The 23295-nt window shown below is 50.8% G+C and overlaps 1 protein-coding gene across 1 annotated transcript in view; it reads left to right on the top strand.

The window, feature by feature from the left end:
• The window catches only part of MAPK4 (mitogen-activated protein kinase 4), a 46094-nt gene extending 30396 nt beyond the window's left edge, over window positions 1-15698 (top strand). Inside the window, exons 3-6 of the mRNA XM_064438552.1 lie at window positions 1562-1706; window positions 7990-8151; window positions 10254-10455; window positions 12266-15698. Of these exons, the coding sequence (XP_064294622.1) occupies window positions 1562-1706; window positions 7990-8151; window positions 10254-10455; window positions 12266-12953 (1197 nt within the window). The 3' untranslated portion in view covers window positions 12954-15698. The remainder of the gene's footprint in view (window positions 1-1561; window positions 1707-7989; window positions 8152-10253; window positions 10456-12265) is intronic.
• Window positions 15699-23295: the final 7597 nt, after the last annotated feature.

Here is a 23295-nt window from a genome sequence, read left to right as displayed (position 1 = left end):
CGGCCGGTGGGCGAAGCCGGCAGCGCTGGGCCATCCCTTACGATGCCAGCGTTCTTTGCAGGATTGAACGCACCCCCTTGATTTCAGCAGGAGCTGCTGAGCGCTTGGCGCTCGTGTCAGGTCTCCTGGGTGAGTTCAGGAAGGGGGAGGGCTGCGGTCCAAAGAGGTGACGACACTCGGTCTTTGTCCCGTGGGGTGCTGCTGACGGCATCTCCTTTAAAACCAGGACAGACATCGCAACCCACCATCCTCAGTGGGAGCAAAGTAGGATGGAGGACGAGGAGCTGCCCCATGCCGCCTGGCTGCCGGAGGCGATGCTGGGGCTCCAGCGGCTGGCTGGCAAGGGAGGGAGGCGATTTATTAGGCAGGACCCAGGCTCAGTGCAGAGAGGGCAGGATCTCCTAGCTCTTCATCACCTAGCTAATCCCCGAAAGGGCTTTCCGACTTACCCCGTGGTGTCTTATTTTCAAGAATCTTGGCTAGGAGCCCTTGCGGGGCTGTGTTACCCACTCAGCGATGCTTTAAGACATCTGCTGGTCCAGACTTTCCTTCCAGGCAGTAGTGATTTTCTTCCATAAATCTGTTTTTCCACGAATCCCCTTGTTCTCATCTTTATTATGAGATCCTACATCCCACCCCTGTGAGATGCTGCATGGGCTTGTCCGCAGTTCCCAGCACGTGTCCCAGACCGGAGCGGGATTCGCTGCAGCAGCATCCTGAGGATGCAGGCAGGCGAACTCAGCTGGCTTCTGTGAGAGCCCGGATCCCGCTGAGCACATCCTCTGGGTGCTGCCCACTTGGGAGACCTCTGTGCTCCCCATGCCACCTCTGCCCCAGTCTCGCACATCCCCTGGTGCTCACTGCGGGTTCGTGCCCGGCCAGGGCTGACCCAAAGGCAGCGGCTCTTGCATGGGCTCCCCAGGGAGCTCCTGCCCTTCAAATCTTCAATTTCAGCATTGGGGCTGGGAGTTGGGTCTGTGGGAATTCAGCACCACATAGTTTGCTGTAACCAGTGGTTTAGGTGGCTGTGGAGGGACTATAGATACAGGCTTAACTGGAGATATAATTGGCAAAAGATTGTAGACTGATAACTTCTGGACATCCAAGTGCTGTGCTTGTGGGTACTGAGCTGGGAAAGGCTTCCTTCACGTGCCGGCGGGTTATAGCTGGGACTCACCAAAGTTCTTAAATAACGTCCTTAATTTCCAAAATGTCTCAGTTGGTCAAATTGGGATTTATATAATACATCTAAGTCTTCTAACAGTGATGTGAAATCACTTTTGCAGGTATGATCCGTGAATCCGTGCTATTAAAGCCATCTGTCCTTTACAGAATATGCTTCAATACCATGGTGACAAACAGCAAATAAGTTTTTGGGGAGCAAAAACTTCTCTCTTACTTCCTGCAAGACGTACAACCGCAGCCCGCCATAGATGCAGCACGAGCTTGGTGGGCAGGCTTCTCTGCAGGATCCGATGGCGGGGCCACGGTGGGTGGTGAGGAGCGACCGCCGAGGAGCTCTCTTGCAAGGTCACTGACGTCTCTATCTCTGCTTTTTCAGGGTTATCTTTCCGAAGGCTTAGTAACAAAATGGTATCGCTCCCCCCGCCTCCTCCTCTCGCCGAACAACTACACCAAAGCCATTGATATGTGGGCGGCCGGCTGCATCCTGGCCGAGATGCTGACGGGAAGGATGCTCTTCGCTGGTAGGTTTCTGGCTCCCGTTGATTAATTTTATTTTCTCCATCCTTCCTTCCTTGCTACCCAATTCCAAGGCTTTTTAGCATGGCAGGGGGAATTCTCTCCTCGCCAGCCAAGGCAATGCTTGTAACGTCACTACAGGGATGCTACGGTCAGTTATTAGGTGCGAGAGCTGTCCTGAGAACAAACTTCACTTGCACAATCTATTAGAGGGTCCCTTGGTTGATGCCAGTTTCCCCAATACAGGCAGGCCCTTGGGGATGGAGAAGAGTTACCATCTTGATTTTCACTGAGCCGTCTCGGGCTTGTCTGGGAAGGACACGCGGTGGTATGGGTGCGATGGACACCAGCGGGGAGTCATCGGTGCCTCCGTACCGAGCCCTGCTGGGCAGGGACGGTCTGCTGCCTAAAGCAAAACCTCAGACAAAGAACAATTCTCATGCAACAACAAAACCTTTTTCTGTTTCTGGATTTCCAACAGAGAAAGCTCTCTCCAAGAGAGCTTTTTGTTGGAAGGGAGGATGCTAAAAAAATATCACGGGGTGGAATATAAGGCCAGGAGGTAATGTGGCTCTGTCCCAAGAGGTTTGTATTCTCTGCTGTGGATTTGAATTGTGATTGGTGTCTTCAAGGTATTTCTTTTCTTTGAGGGAAGACATTTGAATGCCGCTACCTGTTCTCAAGATTTTCCTGTAAGCAGGTATTGGAGTTGTAAAGGTGCAGTGCAAGGAAAAGCAGACAAAAAAGCACCGGCAAGGAGCGCATAATTATCAGTGCAGCGTTTGAAGCTCAACTCTGATATTCTTGAGAAGCAAATCTTTATTTAATACAATTCCAAAAATGCTACAGCCAGGAGCAAAGCTGTGCTTCCCAAGCTGGAACGCGGAGCCGTTCGTTCAGGAATGAAGCAGCCGCTCTCTGCCTGTTGAACAAGCTGCCTCCCTGCCCAGGGACTGCAGCAACGCTCCTCCTTGGTTGTCTCTCCACCGCCCGTTAGTGTTCTGAATGACAAGGTTTAACGCATTTTTTGAGCAGCTGTTCAGAGAGTTGTGTAAATAAATAATTAGACTCATTAATAATGGAGAAGGACATTTTCTTCACAAATATTTCAGTGCACCGCAAAGCTCCGCAGCCGGTGTTTGATTGCAGCTGCTCTGTCACTCCCTCCCCGTTCCCGCTTGCAGCTTCCATATTTCTTTTGTGAAAGCTGAAAATTAAGCAGTCGGTATCATTTTGAAGAGATCGTTAAAAGTGCCTCCCTCTCTTTCCTTCCTATTGTCCTTGGTCTTCCCTCCCAAAAATTTTCAAGTCCAGGGACTTCAGCTCTGGAAATTGTGCATCAGACCTGGCTGCTCCTGCCGCCTCCTCGGGATATATTCCAAGAGCAGGGGCATCTCCACGTGCCGCTTGTCCCTGCAGGCACAGGGCATTTTCTGGTCTCGCTGGGAGGTGCTGCACGTGAGAGAGCTCCCGAGGCAGCTCTGCCAGCTGCCTCCCCTTGCCAAGCCATGGTTTGCACCGTGGAAGAGTCTCTGAGCTTTTTGGGTGGAAGCAAACTGGACGATGCCTTTCCAAGGCAGAGCTACTGGTCCAGGGACTGAACTAGCCCCAGGTAAACCAGAGCAGCAGAAGCAAACCAGAGCAGCAGAAGCAAACCCAAGCGCAGATGGCAGGGTCTCGGTCCTGCAGGATTTGCACCAGACCAGAGCAATGCACTGCCTTGTATTAAGCTGGGTGTAGCTGGAGTCCCAGGGAAATCCTTTTGGACTCTTAGGACAATCTCCTTTCATCTACTTGTGCCTCATACAGCAAAACAAAGTGTCTTGCCAGGTCCTTCTCTGGCCATGTTATTAGAGCACCCTAGCACTCACCTTCATCCTAGCTTTCCAAACTGTGATTGACCCCTGTCTCAGCCCAGCTTGGTTTTTTGTGCTGCTTGTGAACCCCAGGGGTAGAAGCTGTGTTGACTGACACCAGCCATCTACTGCCTAGGTGTCCCAGCTGCTCCCTAAAGCTCCCTTCATGGTCAAGGCAGAGGTAGCTTGAGGATGTGATTCATCTGGCCTCTGTTAGCTGTCTGCCTTCAGCTGAGATCAGGTCACGACAACCCCAGGCAACGCCCCAGGCCTGGGGCAGAGGGGCTGGGAAGTGCCCGGCGGAGAAGGCCCTGGGGGTGCTGGCTGACAGCCGGCTGGGCATGAGCCAGCAGTGCCCGGGTGGGCAAGGAGGCCACCAGCCCCCGGGCTTGTGTCAGCGCTGGTGTGGCCAGCAGGAGCCGGGCAGGGATGGGGCCCCTGTGCTGGGCCCTGGGGAGGACCCACCTCGAATGCTGGGCTCAGGTTTGGGCCCCTCGGGACAAGAAGGGCCTTGAGGGGCTGGAGCGTGTCCAGAGAAGGGCAGCGGGGCTGGGTCAGGGTCTGGAGCACAAGTGTGCTGGGGGGCGGCTGAGGGGGCTGGGGGGGTTTAGCCTGGAGAAGAGGGGGCTGAGGGGAGCCCTTCTCGCTCTCTGCAGCTGCCTGAGAGGGGCCGGAGTGAGGGGGGGTCGGTCTCTGCTCCCAAGTCACCAGGGACAGGACGAGAGGGAACGGCCTCAGGCTGCGTCAGGGGAGGTTTAGGTTGGAGATGAGGGGAAAGGTCTTCCCTGCCAGAGGGGTCAGGCCCTGGCACAGGCTGCCCAGAGAGGTGGGGGAGTCACCGTCCCTGGGGGGTTCAAAGGACGTGCAGACATGGCCCTTGGGGCCATGGTTTAGGAGGCCTGGGGGTGTTGGGTTGGGGGTTGGCCTTGATGATCCCACAGGTCCTTCCCAACCTTAATGATTCTATGACTTTATGAGATTGTGCCATAGTACTACTTATTTTTCCACTAATGCTCATAAAGAGCATCTGGAGAACACGCTGAAGTGCCCATGCTTGTGTTGCACGTGATACAGGTGAGATCAGTTCTGTCCCAGCTGCCCAGGGAGACGCCCCAGAGCAGCTGAACAGGAACCTACTTTGCAGGTCGGTTCCTCAGAGTCCAGCTTAGGTTAGAGATCAGGAGATGGGATTTGGCAGATCACAGACTGCGCTCAGCCAGTCAGGTGCTCTGAGCATCCCTGCTTCTCGGCTTTCCAGCCCTGTGCAATCTCTTAATAAGCCCCAAGCTGATGGTAGGATACTAGTTAATGGGCGGGGATCAAAACCAAAGCTCAAAATATACATATTCCTTTAAAAATAGTCCGTAGAGTTGTTAGGGGTAGATTCTGGCCCTGTGCCACATTTTCCTGGCCTCCTCCTATAACAGTAAGTAAAGAAGAGCCGGGGTGGGAGCCCGGCAGTGGGGCAGGGTGCTTGTGGTGTCCGATGCCATGTACCATCTTTCATCTGCTGGTGTCCAAGGAGGAGGAGAATAAAACCCAACCACTCAGAATAGGTAAAACTGGCAAAAACTTGCATGACAGCGTGGGTTCATCTTTGCTTTTGCTTTTTTCCTCTTTGGGAGGAGTTTGCCCTGAGCCAGCTACAGCCCGCATCGCTGAAGGACGAGACTTTCGGAGACTCCTGGGTCACACCCCACAGGAACTAACAGCGACGTAGTTCCCAGAAAGCTGCAAACCTCCAGTAATTGCCTTACGCTGGATAAATTGGTCTTTGACTATGCGTGAGCAGCACAATGTAAATTGGGTGCTTAGCATAAGTCAATATAATTAACTCAGGAGTCTATCTGGGGTGCTTAAGCGATGTGGTTAAATTAAGGTGATCAGATATTAGGAATAGATGTCACTCGCTGCTTTCGTTCTTCTGCACAAGGTAATGAACACCCAGCAGAGAGGGACCCCAGCGCCCTTGCCCTCCCCACAGCCCCTTCTCTGGGCGATGTGGTGGCAGGAGCAGCTCTGGGTTTGGCAGAGCCCTCGGAGGGCACAGGAAATTTGGCTAACCCAAAGCTCCCAGGAGCGTAGTGTGTCTCCAACAGCTAAAATCTGGTTCACAGACCTTTGGAGGGCTCTGCACCACGAGCGGCATGGAAAACAAGGAAGAGCTTCCATAACTGGGTGGCTACAGCTCCCTCCAGTGACTTCTCCACCCTCTGCTGTCCAAGCCTATCTGAAAGCACCGCCAGTGGAAGCAAGAGAAAACAGGAGAAAAAGAAAAGCCGCCTGTCCTCGCGGATCTCCATGGGGTTCAGCGGTGGGGCCGTGCCCATGACCGAGGGCGGTGGCTTTTCCCATGGGATCAGTACTTGCTCCCAGAGGAGCAGGGCTTGGGTGCTCACCCAGGACTTGGTTGCAAGCCTGGGGAAGTGTTCGCTTTTCATCTTTAGTTTCTCCTTGAGCCATGCCGTGAACCTCTAAATGACCTAAAATTAGTATTTTTCTATAGGAAAGTGAATTTATTTGCCCAGGATTGGTATTAGGAGGGTGTCCCTCTGTCTTTCGCTTTTCCTGTTGCTCTATCTTCTTCTGAGGGTTTGTTCTGAGCGGACGTGTGGCGTGACGGTGACGAGCTGTGCTAACATCAGTGTTAGTTTAGGGTTGTCTGATTTCATTGCCATGTCTTGGCTCGGAGCTCTGCTGTTCGGGGTGAAAGTGGCCACGGCTGCACTGAACCAAACCTTGTTGGAGTGATGAGGCCATGATGCATGGAGACCCTTTCCCAACCTTGATATTTGGAGCTCCCCTTGCTCTGGGGGTGGGGGGAGGGTGTTCAAGGTCAGTTCCATGGACGTGAGTCTGGAAACCTCCTGCAGACCCACAGGGAGCTCTGGGCTGGGAAGGGCAGCCCCTGTGAGCTGCCAGGGACCTTGAAAGGTACGGGGTTGCTTGAGGGTGTGAAGCCAGCGATGGTCTCCACAATCCCCTACGAGCTGGTCTCTCCGCCCTCCCTGCAGACCGATCAGAAGTGTTGTGCCATAAATGAGCTTCATTCCTCTTGCTGTGGATGAGCTGGGCACTGCTTGCCAGTCAAGCAGCCTAAAATCCATCAGTGGGACAGCAAGGGGCTTGGTAGCCCAAAAATCCCCGTTGGTTTGTCCGCCCCAGCCAGCTTGCTGTCTAAATGGATAGTCCTGCCTCTGATGACAGAGTATTTATAACCAGCGTTTCTGGCAGACAGAAAATCAATAGCACAACTCAGTATTTCTGCCAGGCTGCTTCTCTGTACATGTAGGAAGCTGGAAATCAGCCGCGGAGCTCTTGATCATGTCCAATAGCGCACTAAAGAATGGGATTAACGTTCATTAATGAGGCGGTTGGCTCCGCTCCGCCGGCGCTGCTGCTTCTCTCCTCTCACTGACTGGTAGCCAGTCCTGAGCGGAGGCTTAGGGATGCACGGGTAAATATGTCCTGAAGGATTTAAAATATATGATTGCTCATGGTAGCTGTGGGGATCATCACCATGAGAGCCTTGACTCGGTGCCCAGCAGCCAGGTGGGACCCGGTCAGAAAAGCCCTTTCCCATCAGCAAAGCGCAGAGGTCAGGCACTCGCGTTCATTTAAAGATGAAGCTCTGGGACTCATGGAGCTGGGTTCACGATCTTCTTGTTATCGTTGGGGATGCGGCAGCGCTTTTTGTCGCTGCTGCATGGAGGGGCTTTGCTTCTCAGTGTAGCACAGCACATGGCAGGGACGGCATCGGGCGCTGCCCTGCCTGGCCGCAGCTGAATCAGCTGAGCTGCTTTATTTGGGGTTACGAACAAGCCCAGCCATAGGATTGATTAAAGAGGGTCATCAGTTTTGAGGCCGTTAGAGCCAACATCCATCTCTTTCCGTCATGCAGGATGGACCCCACTGATAGATACCCCGTGATTTCAGACGGGTATGGTTTCTGCTTCATAGATTTTTTAAATAGATGGCTAGGTTAGTTGAAAAGCTTCACAGGGTGGTTACACCAGGAGGGCAAATTGTTTAGGTTAACCCTTTCACCCTTAAAAAGAGGTGACCTGGCTGGGACCCCCACCACATTTTCCTTGGAGCAAAGAGTGGTGGCTGACGTGGGGACGTGTCAGCGTGGAGGGGCTCGCAGGGATGGTGACTCCACCATCCCTGGAGGTATTTAAAAGATGTGTAGACGTGGCACTTGGGGACATGGTTTAGGAGGCCTGGGGGGGTTGGGTTGGCGGTTGGACTTGATGATCCAAGAGGTCTTTTCCAGCCTTAATAATTCTATGATTCTATGAGATGCGGTGCTGCGGTGATGTAGCTCATTTCAGAGCGGTGGCCACGTGGGAGGTGGCTGATAATATCACACACACACACCCCCAATTTAACTTCTGGGTCTCAACTCACTGCCTGTTTTCTACCCATTTAGGGGGTCACGAGCTGGAACAGATGCAGCTTATTCTGGAGACAATCCCCGTTATCCACGAGGAAGACAAAGAGGAGCTGCTCAAAGTGATGCCCACATTTATCAACAGCACCTGGGAAGTGCGGAAGCCGCTGCGCAAGCTGCTCCCCGAAGTGGACAGCGAAGGTACCGTAGCACCTGCTGGCTTTGGCGGTGTCCTCCTCCTGGGACTTCCCCCGGCTGCCGTGTTTTCAGACCTATTTCTCCCAGGGGGTGACAGGAATCATCCTCTAAGGCCACATGCATGAAAGCTGGTGAATGAGAGTTCTGATATCTGAGGGTCTGCGATGCTTGCTCCCGCCTGGCACTTACATGTCCCCACCGCTGTCCCCCCAGGTCCTGCTCACCGTCCCACCGGGGAAGGCATGGGCTGGAGGACAGTGCTCATGACGCAGTAGCTTTCTTGCAGGTAGCTCATACAGAAATGAGGGTGAAATAGTCTTCCAAGACTGTTCCAATACTCTTTCAAGGTCCGTCCCTGCCTTCCTGTGCCTCTTCCTGAGCTGTAAGCGAGGGTTCAGCGCAGAGGTTATCTTCAAGCCCTGTCATTTTCCTGCTGTGCCCCTTGCATGAACGCAGTTGTCTAGTACAAGAAAGTAAATGCTTTTACTTCATAAATATCTGAACTCCATGAGGTGGTTGCTACAGGCAGAAACATCCTCCGAGTGCTCTGAGGCTTGGTAACCACTCGCGTTGGGCTGTCACAGCTTGCAATGCTCAGATACCACTTCAGCCACTTCCCTCCTTTGGCTAAAGCTGGAAAAAAAAAATCAGCAGCGCGCTGTTGCAAGGGGGCTGCAAACCACAGGCTTTTGGACCTGAACTTTTGCCTGGAGCGGCTTCGCAGACAGTGAGAGCTCGCAGGGCGGCAGCCAGACTTGAGCAGCGCAGACCAGGGCACGTCAGCTCTTCTGAGCTCCTTCCAAGGCTTAAACTGGGCTGGGGGACCTGGCCACTTGCTTTTGGGAAGGCGTCAAGACCAAGCCCAGCTTACGTTCCCTGGTGTAACTCTTCATTATAGGACGGCCACTATATGGGCTTGGCAATGCAATACACGTCGGCGCGGGTTACCGGGGACCGCGTCAGCCCCCAGCAAGCAGGAATGGATTTATTCCCTGTCGTTACTGTGGGAAGAAAGGTCACCTGCACCCCTTGCATAATTCGTCAACATTTTCCTGCCTCTCTGACCCGTAATATATCGTAATATATAACTCGTAATATATCGTTCCACCGTGCTTCTTGCCCACAGTCGGTGACCTTATGAAGCTATTGATTCCTTCCTACTTAATTAGTCCAAGCAATGAAGTAGTCCCATGGGAGACAATCGGATATTGGTTAATGTTTAAGCACTGAGGCAGTAGGTACGGCCCTTCTTTTCTGCTGAGTGATTTTGCCCCTAAAGAAACGGTCCCATTCACACAATCAAGTCTTTAATGGGGATATTTCTGAAGGTACAGTGCAAAAGATGGAACTGAAGAAAGGCGTATTCCTGTTTGTATTATCTGAACTCGAAGGGACTCTTCCATGCTCCAGGAATCAGCTGAATAAACAACATCTTCAATGATAGGATTTGATCTTTTCACATAACCTCAGTAAAGAGAAGCATCAAAGAAATCACAATAAACCCTATACGTTTAGAGTTCATTCTACTCACTTTAACTGCGCTTAATTTCCTCCTTCATCATCCTAGAAAGAGTTCACGCTCCCCGGTCTCTCTAACATAATTTTAGGCGCTCAGGATTCTTTAAATATTAATGGGCAAAATAGTTTCATAGTGTTGGTCACGCCGAGGACTTTTAAAAATCACACTTCAAATCTAATCCGGCTTCAGCTGCCCGTAAAGATGTGCCATCAGTTGTCTGAAACACAATGCGCTTGTCGAATGGACCTGAGAGCGTGGGACCAAATCCCAACACAGTCCAAAGGTCTTTCTGGGGTGCGAGCTTAGCGTTCTGGCCCAGGATCGCAGCTGTCCTGTGGAGGTGTGATGCTCTCACAGTCGTTTCTCCTGCCTCCCTAGATGAACCAAGGCCTGCGGGCTGCAGGATCGCTCCCGTGGGGCGTAAGACGGGCGCAGCAAGGGCAGAAGTGCCCATTTTAGATGTACACGGGTTGCGACCTTTAATTCCTTCCTTACTGGGCGGGGATTTGTTATGGGGGATTCACGAGGAAAGGAAGCTGGTATTGCTTTTGAGGAATTAGTGAGCTTGTTTCTCTCTGCTTCACAGCTATTGATTTTCTGGAGAAAATACTGACATTTAACCCTATGGATCGATTAACGGCTGAGATGGGTCTGCAGCATCCTTACATGAGGCCGTATTCCTGCCCCGAGGATGAACCAGTGTCTCAGCATCCATTCCGGATTGAGGATGAGATTGATGATATTTTACTGATGGAAGCCAACCAGAGCCAGATGTCTAACTGGGACAGGTATGGTACCCAAGGCTGGGCCAGAGACTAGATACTGGCTTAAATTCTTTAGGCAGAACTTGACTGGTGAGTCTCTGACCTGCTCGTGACTGGGTACAGTCACACATGTTCCAGACCCACAAAAGGCACCTGCTCTTCCTTCTTTATGCCATATTGTAATTCTGGCCCGAGCTGGCACCTTGCTGAAGCCAACGAGAGCTTCGGCATTGGTTTGCACAGGGATTAGACGTTGAGTCTGCAAGTTCTGGTTACTGAGTATCTTCCTGCTCTTGGTTTTATTCACAGCCTATGTTGTCATCATTTGAGTTACACCTGTCTAAGTGACGCTACAGTTCTTCCCTCTGTCCCTATAATACAAGTTATAAAAGAATGTAGTTCTTGTACCTTTTGGGGACTGGGCCTGATTTGGAGCTCTATATTTATCACTTTTCAAGGCATGTAAGCCCCAGAGGCCACAGATCTGGGGTCTTTTAAAAAATCCTTAATTGCATTGACTTTTAAGTGGTTTGCTGAAAGTCGTACAGGAAGTTTAGAGCAGATCAAAGCCTTGAGCTGAGGTCTCTCATGTCCTAGATGACTACCTCAGTTACTAGGCCAGTCCCAGTACCGGACCAGGTAGGACAAAACAAGCAGCTAAGAATTAACTAGGTTTACTTTCCTACAGAGCTCCTGCGGGGTGAGCTGGCTGAGGATGTCTGCAGCGTTGTTCCTCTCTGCATAGCAATTACATCTCCTCGCCTTCTTAATGCACTATATTTCACCAGCATTGAAAAAATTAATCTAAAGAAATTCCTTGCCTTCACTATCATTAATCTCTTTGGCTGGGTGAACAAGTATCAGGTTGGCGGCTGGCAGGGACAAGCAGGTAAATTAGGTAAGGAGGGAAGCTGGAAGCTTTTCTCAGGATATCATCTATCTTCAGCGTATCCCCACAGCTCCAGCATCCCTGCCAGTTATAGTCCCCAGAGCAGCAAATCCGTTGCTGGAGGTCACCTTGTCACCTTTTTATCTCTCGGCTTTATTGGCGTGGCACAAGAAGCTGGAACCTAGACCGTTGGTCCTGCCACCCAGCTGGGGATATCTGCTGTAAGGCCGTAAATTTTGCAACATAAGCTGAGTGTTTTAGATGGAAAATTATTTTAGAGATGGAAAATGATAGTTGAGATGGAAAATTAATGTTTGTTGTGGGACACCTGAAGGGAATTTCATTGCCAGGACACAGAACCCCAATACCTGGGATAACACATTTTTAAAGGCAGCTCAGTTAGGAGCCAGTAAATTAGGTGGTGCTTTGAAAACCATGTCTAAGAATGGGTGTTGTTGGGTAATTGCGCTCAAGGGAGTTTGACTGGCTTGAGAAGTTATCGCTTAGTAAGGTGACCCCTCAGGGATGGTTTTGGTCCGCGATGTCAGAGTAAACTGGTGATGCCCGGTCTCAGTGGGGATTTAAGCTCAGTTATTTTACTTTTATGGCCACAAACAAGGAGCGCTCACACTGTGCTTGTCTCTGGGCTGGGGGACGGTTTCATTATTAATATTGTTAATCACGTTTTGATCCCAAGATGGTCCTGTCCATGCAGCCTGGGCAAGCCTCAGACCCCTCATAAATTACTCAGCCCCCCCCGCCTTTTTTTAACACACAAGAAAAAGGTCTCTAATATTAATAAGAACTTAAAGATCTGTAGGTAAGTGGCATATTAGCAAAAAAAGAAAGATTAAAAGAGCAGCAGCAGCATGCCTATCTCTTTGAGCACAGCTGTTACTAACAAAGCCGTCGTCTGCGGGTCTAATAGCAGCATGTCTTTCGCAGGTATCACGTAAGCCTCTCCTCTGACTTGGAATGGAGGCACGATAAATACCACGACATGGATGAGGTTCAGCGGGACCCCCGGGCAGGGTCTGAATCCATCGCTGAAGAAGCGCAAGTTGATCCACGGAAATACTCACAGAGCAGCTCGGAGAGGTTCTTGGAGCTATCCCACTCATCCATGGACCGAGTATTTGATGCCGATTGTGGAAAATCGTGTGATTACAAAGTGGGGTCACCCTCCTACTTGGACAAATTGCTGTGGAGAGACAATAAGCCCCATCATTACTCAGAGCCCAAGCTAATTTTAGATTTATCCCATTGGAAAAGAGCAACTATAGCACCCGCAGCTGAGCTCTCGCTGGAAGAAGAACCATCCAACCTCTTTCTGGAGATCGCTCAGTGGGTGAAGAGCACGCAGGTGGGTCTTGAGTGTCCCAGTCCTCTCCCGGAGATCCAAGAACGGAGCCTGCCGTCTTCTCCTCGCCATCTCCACCAGGAACCCACAGAGGTGAACAGCGAAACAGACCCTGAGTTTAACTTGGACGTCTTCATCTCCAGGGCACTGAAACTTTGCACAAAACCCGAGGATCTTCCAGACAACAAGCTCAGTGATATCAACGGGGCCTGCATATCTGAGCACCCCGGTGAGATTGTACAAACAGAGGTGTACCAGAAGGAGCGATGGTGAGGAACCCGCACCCAGGAAACCCCGCTGTATCTCCCGTTCCTCTCCGATGGTGCGGCCATTGCCCGGGGCTGAGTGGCTTCCATCTGTCATTGAGCATCTGTTTTTTACACTATACCGAATGCCTTTTTCTGAAAAGGCAAGCACAAACCACATGCCCCTTTTGATGCCTTAGAAATACCTTTAAGGGAATCAAGAGGTGTGAATGAAATACTGAGTTTCTTATACTGCCTTAACACTCTTGCCTTGCAATCTCTGGGACCTGTTTGAAACTTAAATGTACAAGGGAAAGATGACAGTACGTGATAAGTTTACAAACAGAAGTCAAATCAACTTTTCCTTTCTTTTTCTATAGCATCTTAAAATGACAAGGACAAAATCAGCATTTTCGTTATGGTCAGATACCCTCCTGGCTTGATGGGTTCCCAAAAAAACGCCAGACTTTGAGCTCCTCTGAGACACCCGTGTGAGTACAGGCGGTGTGGAGAGAAGCGATGCCAGGCAGCGTCCGTGGTCAGCTGTCAGTCGGCAGAGAATGGAACTAAAGGTAGAGTTTGGCCATCGGACAGAAAATGTTAACGGGGAAGGAATTTGACCTCAAAAATATGGGCCGCTTGGGATTTGATTTTATTCTTTCTGATTGGAAGACAAAATTTTTGCTAAGCGCGTTCTCCTTGTTTGGTTTCTCACACATAAGTTCTCCCTTCTGTTGTACGGGGTAGACGTGAGCTCTCTGAGTCCTTAGGAGGCCCCATACGATGCATTTCAGTGTAACAACCTGGTGCTGTGAATCCTGTCTCGGGCAGCTGCCGAGCAGACCAGCGAATTCTGGTGGTAAGGGCTGGGCGGGAGTCGAGAGCTACAAACAGGGTGTCTGACGGTGCGACGCTGCCTGGCACCACCAGCTACGCAGACTCAGCAAGGGCACCCACCTTTGCTAATAAAAAAAGGAATGGAAGTACTACTCTTTTACCTTCTGACAAAGATGTTGTGAAGAAAACAACAGTTCCTGTGGCATTAGATTCGTAACAGGCCGCTTCGCTTCCAGCTTCCTTGGAAGATGCTGGTGTCAGCAGGCAACCGAGCACGGTTTGTAAATAGACGCAAACACAACTGATCTACTGTAACTTCTGTTTTCATCCACACTTCTGAGCACCTTAATAATTAATCAGCTAACAAGAGTTTGTATATGGAAGAAATGATCTATACTTATATTTAATCAAACTCGGCAGTTTTTTAAATGGAAAACCTGTAAATGCTGTCATAAAAGCCAATCTCCGCTTTCCTTGCTGTCGTGTCGCTGTGCTCTCCAGCACAATTATCTCTTTGTAAAAGAGAAACTACTGTACTTAGTAACTCCAAGGTCCACATTTAGCTATTATTCCTGTATGAATCATTTCAAACCTTTTAGCAAGCAATCTACTCGACGTTCTGAGATGCGAAGGAAACTCATGTGAGACTCGGATGATAACTAACAGCAGCATTTACTGTATTAACCCTGGTGTCTGTTCTTGGTGGGATCAGGTACAGGTTTAGCTGTAGGAGAGCTTGTGCAAGGCATCGACAAGCCCAAAAACTTCTTATTGTGAAGATCTCTCCTTAGGCTGCTTGAAATGCCGTTACGCCAGCTGGTGAGCAGCATAGATGTGAAGGCTGCCGGCTGCATGGACGGGATGGGGTGGAAGTCCTGGGGCAGGGGTGGAGAAGGCATCTGGAAGGCAAAGCCTTTGGAGAAGGCACCTGGAAGGCAAAGCCGTTGGGCTCTGGTCTTTGCTTCGGGTGCTTGGACATCCCCCACGGTGGTTTAGAGAGGGGAAACAAGGGAGAAACAGAGGGTTGGTTTCCAGGGTGTTGCAGATTATTGATATACCTCAACTAAAGCTCAGCACTTTTACACATGGTGGGAGAAATTCAGACGCCGAAGCAGCCGCCCCTGCAGTGAGGCGCAGCCAAATCCGGCCCCGGCAGCCCACGACTCACCGCCTGTGGTCCTGCTCAGCTTCGCCGTGCACCCGGCAGCGGCCAAAAAAGAAGCTGGGATTGGGATTGCCGGCGCTTGAGTGAGCGTGTGCCCAGAGAGGAGGAGGTGGCAGCAGCCACAGCTGTGCCCCATCACTCCCTGGGGCCACCCTAGGAGGAGCAGGTAACACCCAGCCTCTGATGGGAGGTGCACAAACGCTGCAGCCGGAGGCATCAACTGAATGTTTGGGAGCTGATGGAGTTTAAACCTGAAGGATAAGATCAGCAATGCGAGAGCTGACTTTTAAAACTCTCTTCTGACAGATTTAGCAACTATTTGCTACCGTTGGGTTAAACACGGAGAGGCGCTGACATGTGAAATCAGCAGCGATCAAACCACGCCGGCGTTTTCCTCGGCGGGCATCAGTCGCCACGTCCTCTGAAGCCAGAAGCCATTTTCTGGGGGTGGTTACATTCGGCCTGAACGTCTGCACCAGAGGCGTACGGGACTATTTATTATGGCCATGAAAGTAACAGGTTGGCTTTTGAATATTATCTTCTAAGGAGGAGTGGGAGCTTGGAGGCCCACAGTTAAGGTCTAATATTAACTTCACAAGTTTATTGCCGCTGCTCCAGATTTTCCACCTCGGTTCACGAGCTGTTATTTAACGTTGTTCCAAAACCTCGGCGTCACGTGCTGGGAAAGGGGGGGGTAACAAGAGGGGTGGCTTTAATTTGTTACCCGAGTGTGCTCAGCCGATCGTAAGCCAGACTTATTTCTCATCTACAACAATAAAATTTAAGGCTTGAGCCTTCCTTGCTTGGTAGCGTGTAATTATTTTGCTTATTATGAGACTTGAAAGGTTTATTTCAGCACTTGTAGCTAGGTTTCTTCTGCGAACGATCACGAACACCTGAATTAGCACATACATCGCATGGGTATTTGCGTTCTGGGGTTATTTGGCGTTGGGTGGCTTTTCACCGAGCTTTGCTTTGGCGGGTGCAGGCCGTCTGAGCGCTCAGGGTCACGGGGAGGGAATTTAGACCTTGTCATCAACACGGTGACTTCTTCAAACTACTACTTCTTGCAGGAGTTTGAAGAATCATTTCAGGGCAAGGTTAACCATCGGGTATTTCAATAAATTTGCAGATGCCGCTTGCGAAAGAGAAGAAAGGGAGCGTTGCTATCGTTAATAGTGTAGCTGGTGTGTTGGGCCACCGAGGCCACGTGGCAGCAGGGTGGATGGGCGTCCTGGGTTTGGAGATATGCTGGCTGGGCAGAGGCGGGAGGGACAGAGGGTGCTTGTGATTTCCAAGGCTCAGGAGTGAGCGATGTCATCCTGTGCGGTGACGTGGGGAGGCACCGCGATGACGACGCAGGGGACTTCACCGCAGATGTCTTCGGGATGAGGAGGACCTCAAGTTGTTTAGAAGCTGGCAGTTGGGTCGCTGATCAGGTATGCAAGTGGCCTTGTGAGTCCCAGCCGTTGTGGCCGGCTCTTTACATGGTTTTATTTGAAGAAGAACAAGGGGAGCAGCTTCCCCCCAGCCCTGAACCTGCGGGAGCTGCATGTGGTGGCCTCCATGTGAGCATCTGTCCTTTCCCCTACAGCCACAACCACCAAGCTGGGGACTGGGAATCCATCAGGGAGACGAGGGTGCAGCTGCCTCCTCAGCTTCTCTTAAAAACACCTTTAAATGTCGAAATGATGCCTCCTCCAGTGCAGTTGCTGGCCTGGTGATTGTTCTTCCCAGTCACAAATAAGGGACTATTTTTACTGCAGTTTATTTTTAATCGTGTTGGGATTCAGCAGCTGTTGCACCATCACAGAGCTGCGTTAACAAGATCTTCAGAGCTTTACCATTAGAGTCATGAAAAAAAATCAACTTCAGCTTACTTTTAAATATAGTTTTAGGGGCATCCTAGGAAGTGTTTCCTGCACGAGCCACAGCCAGACCCCAAAGTAAAACCACAGCGCCGTGTCACTGGATATTCCAAACGGAGCTATTGGAGGCTGGAGGGCTGATGAGTTCTGTCCCCTTTCATCCAACAAACACGTATTTGAGCAATTTCATGTCACCATCTAACGTTTTGGAGAGCTTGCGACGTGGCACGCAGTCATTTCAGGTCCGGAATGTTCTTTTCTTTTTCCCCCCATTGGTTGCAAGAGGGATTGAAGGGGACAAATACACCGTATGGTGTTTGCTCCTGAATAGCTGCCTTTGACATTTTCAAAGGCGGAGTTTGATTTTGAAGTACTACAATACTCGGGTGAGCGTAGTCCTCTCAAAGTGCATCTCCACTTTCCGAGACCGTGCTTACCACGGTATTTTGAACTGCCATCTGGCTGCTGTCAGAGCTGGATTGTGACAATCATGTTGCTAAATTCAAAGAGTAGGATTTTATTTGTCAAAAAAAGGAGAATCTGTCTTAAAAAGACAACCTTTTCTCATAAGGGCTTATTCTGTCGGCTCTTGGGTTGCAGCAGAATAGATTGCAACAGCAGGATCTCAGAAGGGTTGCTTTGATTAATCTTGCAGTGAAAATAAGGTGTTTTAGGAAGTCTATAAATTTTATTAAGCTTTGGAGAGAATAAACCCAAGTACATCTTTGACGAGACAGACTATACCTGAAAATATAATTAATTCCTGTGATATATCACTGTTGCATGAAGTGTTTGTGTGTACACACAGATGGTATATTGTTTAAGCTTTTAGCTTAAGTTTAAGCTTAAAATATTCCTCCCAGAAAATGGCAATAGATGTAGGTAAAGGTGCTTCAAGGTGTGATTTGAACTCTGCTTACTTCATGCTTTGGTACCTGCACGTGAGAACCACTCGGGGCCCCTCCGACCACCACTTAGTGCTTGGATGCCGGCTCTGTCCTCGCGTTCGGGCTCTATCCTACGTAGGTTCACACTGGTGGTGGTATAAATATCTGGGGGAAAATCTGGGGTAATTAAACAAAACTTTGATAGTCCAGGCTGCAGAATGGAGCAGGAAAGAATAACCAGTATGTGGGAGCAGCTCTGTGGTCAGGGATAGCAGAGGGAAGAACTGCGATTTATTTGGTGTTGGTTTTTTTTTGAAGAATAAGGAGTTTCTCATTATAGCCTATTTTTGTATGGCCCTGTACTCAAAACTGATTTGAACAGCCTAAGCCTAGTGCCAAGTCTAACGAAAACAGTCCCCAAAGGAGCAGCCTGAACCTCGCAGCTTGGCTAAAACCACCATCACGAACCAGCTGCTAAAAATTGCAAAATCTTCAAGCTCTGCGGAGCCTTCGCTCCTGCCTCGCGTCCCCCGTTGGTATCGCTGCTTGGGCGCCTGGGGCTGCCAGCACCTCCTCCGTAGCGCTGTACGTACGCCCGTTAGCACCTGCCAGCTCTGCCCTGGGCGCGCGGGGAGCAGGAGGGAACGAGCTGGTGGTGACGTCCCGTCTTGCTGCCGTGGCCTGTGCTTTTGCATCCCTCGGTGCCTGTTACGGCAGTTCCTTCCATAACCGCCACCAAAAACCAGCAAGGCACCCCTGGATAATTCTAACAACTGTTTAAAAGGAGCTGGTCTACGTTTCTAACTGTACGCAAACCAATTTTTGACTCAACAAATGTGGGTGCAACGCTGACCATGTTCATGATTTCCTGCCCCCTCCTGCCATTTCTCCTCTGCTGCAGGTTGACATTTCAGTGCAAGAAGGGCAATGCCGGGTTAGTGAATGCCCTGGGAATGCCGTGCCTCTGGCGGCAGCGCTGCTCTGGGACGGAGCAGGCAGCGCCGGGCTGGCTGCTCCCCTGTGGTTATTGCAGTAACTATTTTTAAATCCTGGGGCATTTCTGTTGGTCCCGCTGGCACGTCAGGAGAGAAGTAAAGATCGATGGAACGGCTTGAACTCAGCCAGGTTCAATTATAAAGGGAAGTTTTGCTCCAGGATGAGTAACCACCGGGCTGCAAACAGGGCTGGGTGACGGGATGGGCAGCACCATCATGCTTCCGTGCGGTTACCCCGGTGCTCTTGGAGCAAGAATAGGACGGGTTGATGTCAGATGGATGGGGTGAAATAGATCTTGGAATGACAATTTAATAAAGAAAAGTTCCCTTTAAAAATATATGCTGTCTGTCCCCAAATCCTGCTGGTTGTTGTTAACAGCTTCAGTGCCAGCCGGAGCACCCAGGACAGAGCCACAGTAAAAAGCCTCTTGCTCTACACAAGTTCATTGCTGCATCTCCCCGAGTGAGGAGGACAGTGAAAACACACTGCTGTTGGGGGATGGGATGGGGAAGAGAGCACGTGAGCATACAGAGATGATGAAATTCCCCTGCCAATCAATAATGTGCAGTAAGGGAAGAAAATGGCTTTAGCCCAAAGCGTTTTTGCTCTGTTCTGCAAAGGACCTGTGCTCGTGAGCGCTGGGTGCCAGGATGCTGCTGGTCACCTGGGTAAGTCCTTCTCTAAAACACTTGACAGCGATGCAGGAGGTGGAAGGTGAAAGGAGACGTGCCATGTGAATGAACTGGGCTTGGTCAGGCACAGCAGATCGTCTGTGCGCAAGTGCAGGTATAGAAATGCACGTTTCATGTGCTGAAAGCCTGGGGGAGCCTCTGGATCGCGCCTCTGGATTGGAAGGGTTTGTTTCCATCCTTAGAGTTCCATCTCTTCCTCTCATCATGGAGTTCAGCCATGTCTCTTCAGCCTCCTTCCCCTCTGGAGACGCGAACTCCTTCCCCACAACAGGGGCTTCTTGGCACTGTTGTAGGAATAAAAACACCAGGAGCCAGAATACAACAAAGCAAATGCTCAGAGGAGCCGAGCTGTCCCCATACAACTCATCGGCTTTTTCAGCTTGCTGGAGATGGTTGATACTCACGTTCTTCCCTGAGTGAGTAGCCCGTATTTTTAGGAGTTCGATGAGCCTAACCATATTTGTGGATGGGCAGCGTTCGCATCCTACCAAGGAAGACTCATCAGTCCCCAAAGCAGTCGCTGCTGGGGAGGAGGAGACCGACCTTCAACTGAGAAGGTCTCCTCAGCTTCGAGAGTCAATCGTTGGGCACAGCCAGGTGTGAGGAAGGCTAGGCAAGGCAAGAGGGACACGCGGATGCCTGCCATCTGTCCAGTGGAGAAAAACAGTCTCCAGGGAGGTCTGGAAATGAGACACAACCTTCCTGGAAACAGTTAAAAATTATTTGGAGGGGCCTCCAGATTTTTCTTGTGTAATCCCATGCAACTGTCAGCTGTGAAAGGAAGAAGAAAAGCCTTTCTCTCCAGAGAAGACGGTACATGATGGTTATTCATCGCAGGCTGAAAAGGCTGTCACGGCAGCAAAACAAGGCCTTACATCTGAGTGCTTCTGCCACTAATTCAGCATGCTGAGCAGCTGGAGCCCTCTGTGGTCCCACCAACCACGATAGCGCATGATTCTCTTCCTACAAAAGGATGCAGAGAAATTAGCTTTTCTGGCCAGAATTAGAAGCAAATCGGGGCCCACACTGCCCGCGCATGGTCCACGCCATCTCTCAGACATGGCCGCTGCGCATCTCATCCTGCTGTCTGCTTCTGGAGCTGCACCCCACCACCTCCCCAAGTGCCGCCGGAGCCGGACGGGCTTTGCCTGAGCTTCCTCATCCTCCCACGGCAGAGGGACAGGCTGGGCTGGGAACAGAGGCGGTGCTGGCACGCGGAGTTGTGCGTCTGCAGGGAGCTGGCAGTGGCAGTTCATTTGTGTGTCGCCCCTTAATCCTCAGCCAGGCTGTGCCTTCGCTCAGTCTCTGATGAAAAAAACAAACGGGAAATGGAAGGAAATGGTGGCAAAAATTTCAGCCCAGGAACTGCTGAGCAACAAATTGAAATATTTAATCACAGAGCCATTTATGGAGGGGCTGAACAACAGGAACCTTAGTTTTTCTCTTTTGGCTGTGACTTCTCTGTCTCCAGAGACACCGACTGATATTTCACACCAACTGAACTGGCTCATTATAAACCAGACATGGGCAAGACCCGTTCGTCATCTCTCCACCGAGTGAGGGTCCGTTCCCACAGCAGGTACTTTGTTGCTCTAAAAGATGTCCCTCAAACCCGCAAACGCAGCAGTTGCCAGTAAATGCTAAGATCTTCCATCCTCTTGCCTGCCGCTTCGAGCTGCACCCCCAGGAGCTGTGCGGTGTCTCTGTGCTGCTGCATCTCCAGATGAGCATCGCTGTGCACACGCTCCGTTTCCATTAGAGCCAAGCCTTATTTCCTGGCTTGGTGATTAGGAGCGAGGCAGAGCGCTGCGCTGGGGCTCACTCTGCAGTCTTTAACCGCGTCTGTAAAATGGGAGATGTGAAAAAAAAAAGCTTTTAGACTGATTGATGAAAAGAGTGAGGTATCCTCTGGTTTTCTTCTCCAATCATTAAGCTTTTATAGGATCGTAAAATGGTTTGCATTGGAAGGGACCTTGAAAGATCATCTAGTTTATGGTGGTGAAGTTATCGTGAATGGGCTGAGCGGCAGCCCGCAGGGAGCCCTGCTGCTGCACGGGCTCAGCTGGGGAAGGGCAGACACCCAGCCCACACGCCCCAGCTACTGTCACTCTGTTTCTGGCTGAGGCTCCTGCTGGTGGCTCCACAGCAGCCATAAAAGAGCTGGGATTGGCTTTTTGAGGAGATGACTAGAGAAAAAAAGGCGTGGAGGGAGAAACCTAGGGGAGAGGAAGCCGAGGGGATAGAGCGCTGAGCAGGCAGATGGAAGAAGAGGAGCCAGTAGTGGATTCAGGGACTCCCACCAGGTCCTGGAGGCCTGTTGGTATCTGGGGTGCAGAACCAGCCAAAGGTGTCCTTCAGGAGGATGTCCCCAAGCCGAGGATGTCCCGCTGGAGGGCAGGTCTTTCCGGCCACTGGGCAGGTGGGAAGAATGACAATATTCCTGACGCTATTCCAGAAGCACTTGGACAAGGCCCTCAGAGACACGGGGTGAATTTGGGGTTGTCCTTTGCAGGGACAGGAGCTGCACTCGATGTCTTTGTGGGTCCCTTCCAACTCAGGGTATTCTATGATTCCACGATTCTATGATTCTAATTGTATTTTCTGGTTAAAAGTCTCTGACTTCAGAGATGTGCAGCTCTTGGAGCTGTCTTAGGCAAGGACGGACCGCCCTCTGCAGGGGAGATGATAAAAGTGGGGTTCTGGCCTTTTCTAATTCACTGCCTGGTTTAAACCCTACAGATCAGCCCCACAGGGGATTCAAACTGATGACACCACCCAGGGCGAGAGCCCCGCCGTGGCCTCACATCCTCCAGCAGACTTCCATTTTTAGTGCCCGTGATGTGCAGAAGAGCTGCAAGGCGAGGGCGTACCAGCAGTTGGTGATTTGACATCAAGCTTTCCCCCCTGCAGGGGGAAATAATGGGATCAGACCTATTTGGCCTAGGTGTGAGCAGCGCGGAGCAGCTGTAGGTCTGGGCTTGCAGGGTGGTGAGCGTTCCCCGCTCCTCGGAATGAAGCCAGGAGGCGCTTTGTTTTGCTGAATCGCATCTGGTAGGTTTTCTCCAGCAAAGTATTTAAGCATGGTGTCATCAAGCGGGTCAGCAGAGTCATTTAAGTCAGTGGAGATTACTCTTGCGCTTTGTTGCGTGCATGCACGTGACTAAGCACTTTGTTCACCTGGATTGGTATTTAAGTAACAGAGGTTAGACTAGAAAAGGGAATTATGCTGTTTCTGGTGACCCAAGTCCACACTGCGTAGGCGCTGAGGCCACCTGGATTGTATTAATGTGTCTAAAAAAATATAAAACCCCATCTTCAGCTTGGACAGTCTCTTCACTGCACCCTCTGACAAAGAAGACTTCTTCCCATGTGGGACTGAACTGATAGGATGTCACCATCCATGGCTGGGTTGAACAGTTTGGCAGAGGTTGAACCCCCTTGCTTTTCAACCTACCTCAGATAATTCTGGGAGGCTGGGGGCAGCTGGGCTTAACTTCTGATTAACTCCAATGTGTTATCGTGACTAGGTTCCTTTTACATTCTTGGAAACAGAATTGAGACTCAAAACGGAGTCAGGTGCCAAGTCACTTTGTTTGGCCAGAAATAGATACCAGAGAGAAAAGCAAAGAAAGAGTGGAAAAAAAACAACAGAGGGGGGAAAGGGAACGAGCAGGAGAGAGGGAGGGAGAGAGCGGGACTGTTGCGATAGCTAGCACCACGGATCTGCGGCAGCCCATCTGGTCCGGGTGGTGGGGAGTCCAGGTGTCCGATGCATCTTTGAAGCCGGTGGAGGGGGGGGATGTTCCAGAACGCACCTCTGTCATCTCCACTGTTTCCCCCTTTTGTAAGGTTGCTCTCTTGCATAGTCAATAACTGCTCTGCATACCCCTGCCTCCCACTCAGCAGTGGGGCGCATGCCCGGTAC

The sequence above is a fragment of the Phalacrocorax carbo genome, chromosome Z, assembly GCF_963921805.1.
Source record: "Phalacrocorax carbo chromosome Z, bPhaCar2.1, whole genome shotgun sequence".
Classification (NCBI taxonomy): Eukaryota; Metazoa; Chordata; class Aves; order Suliformes; family Phalacrocoracidae; genus Phalacrocorax; species Phalacrocorax carbo.
Note: the sequence above shows the minus strand (reverse complement) of the source record. Positions and strands in the feature narration are given on the sequence as shown.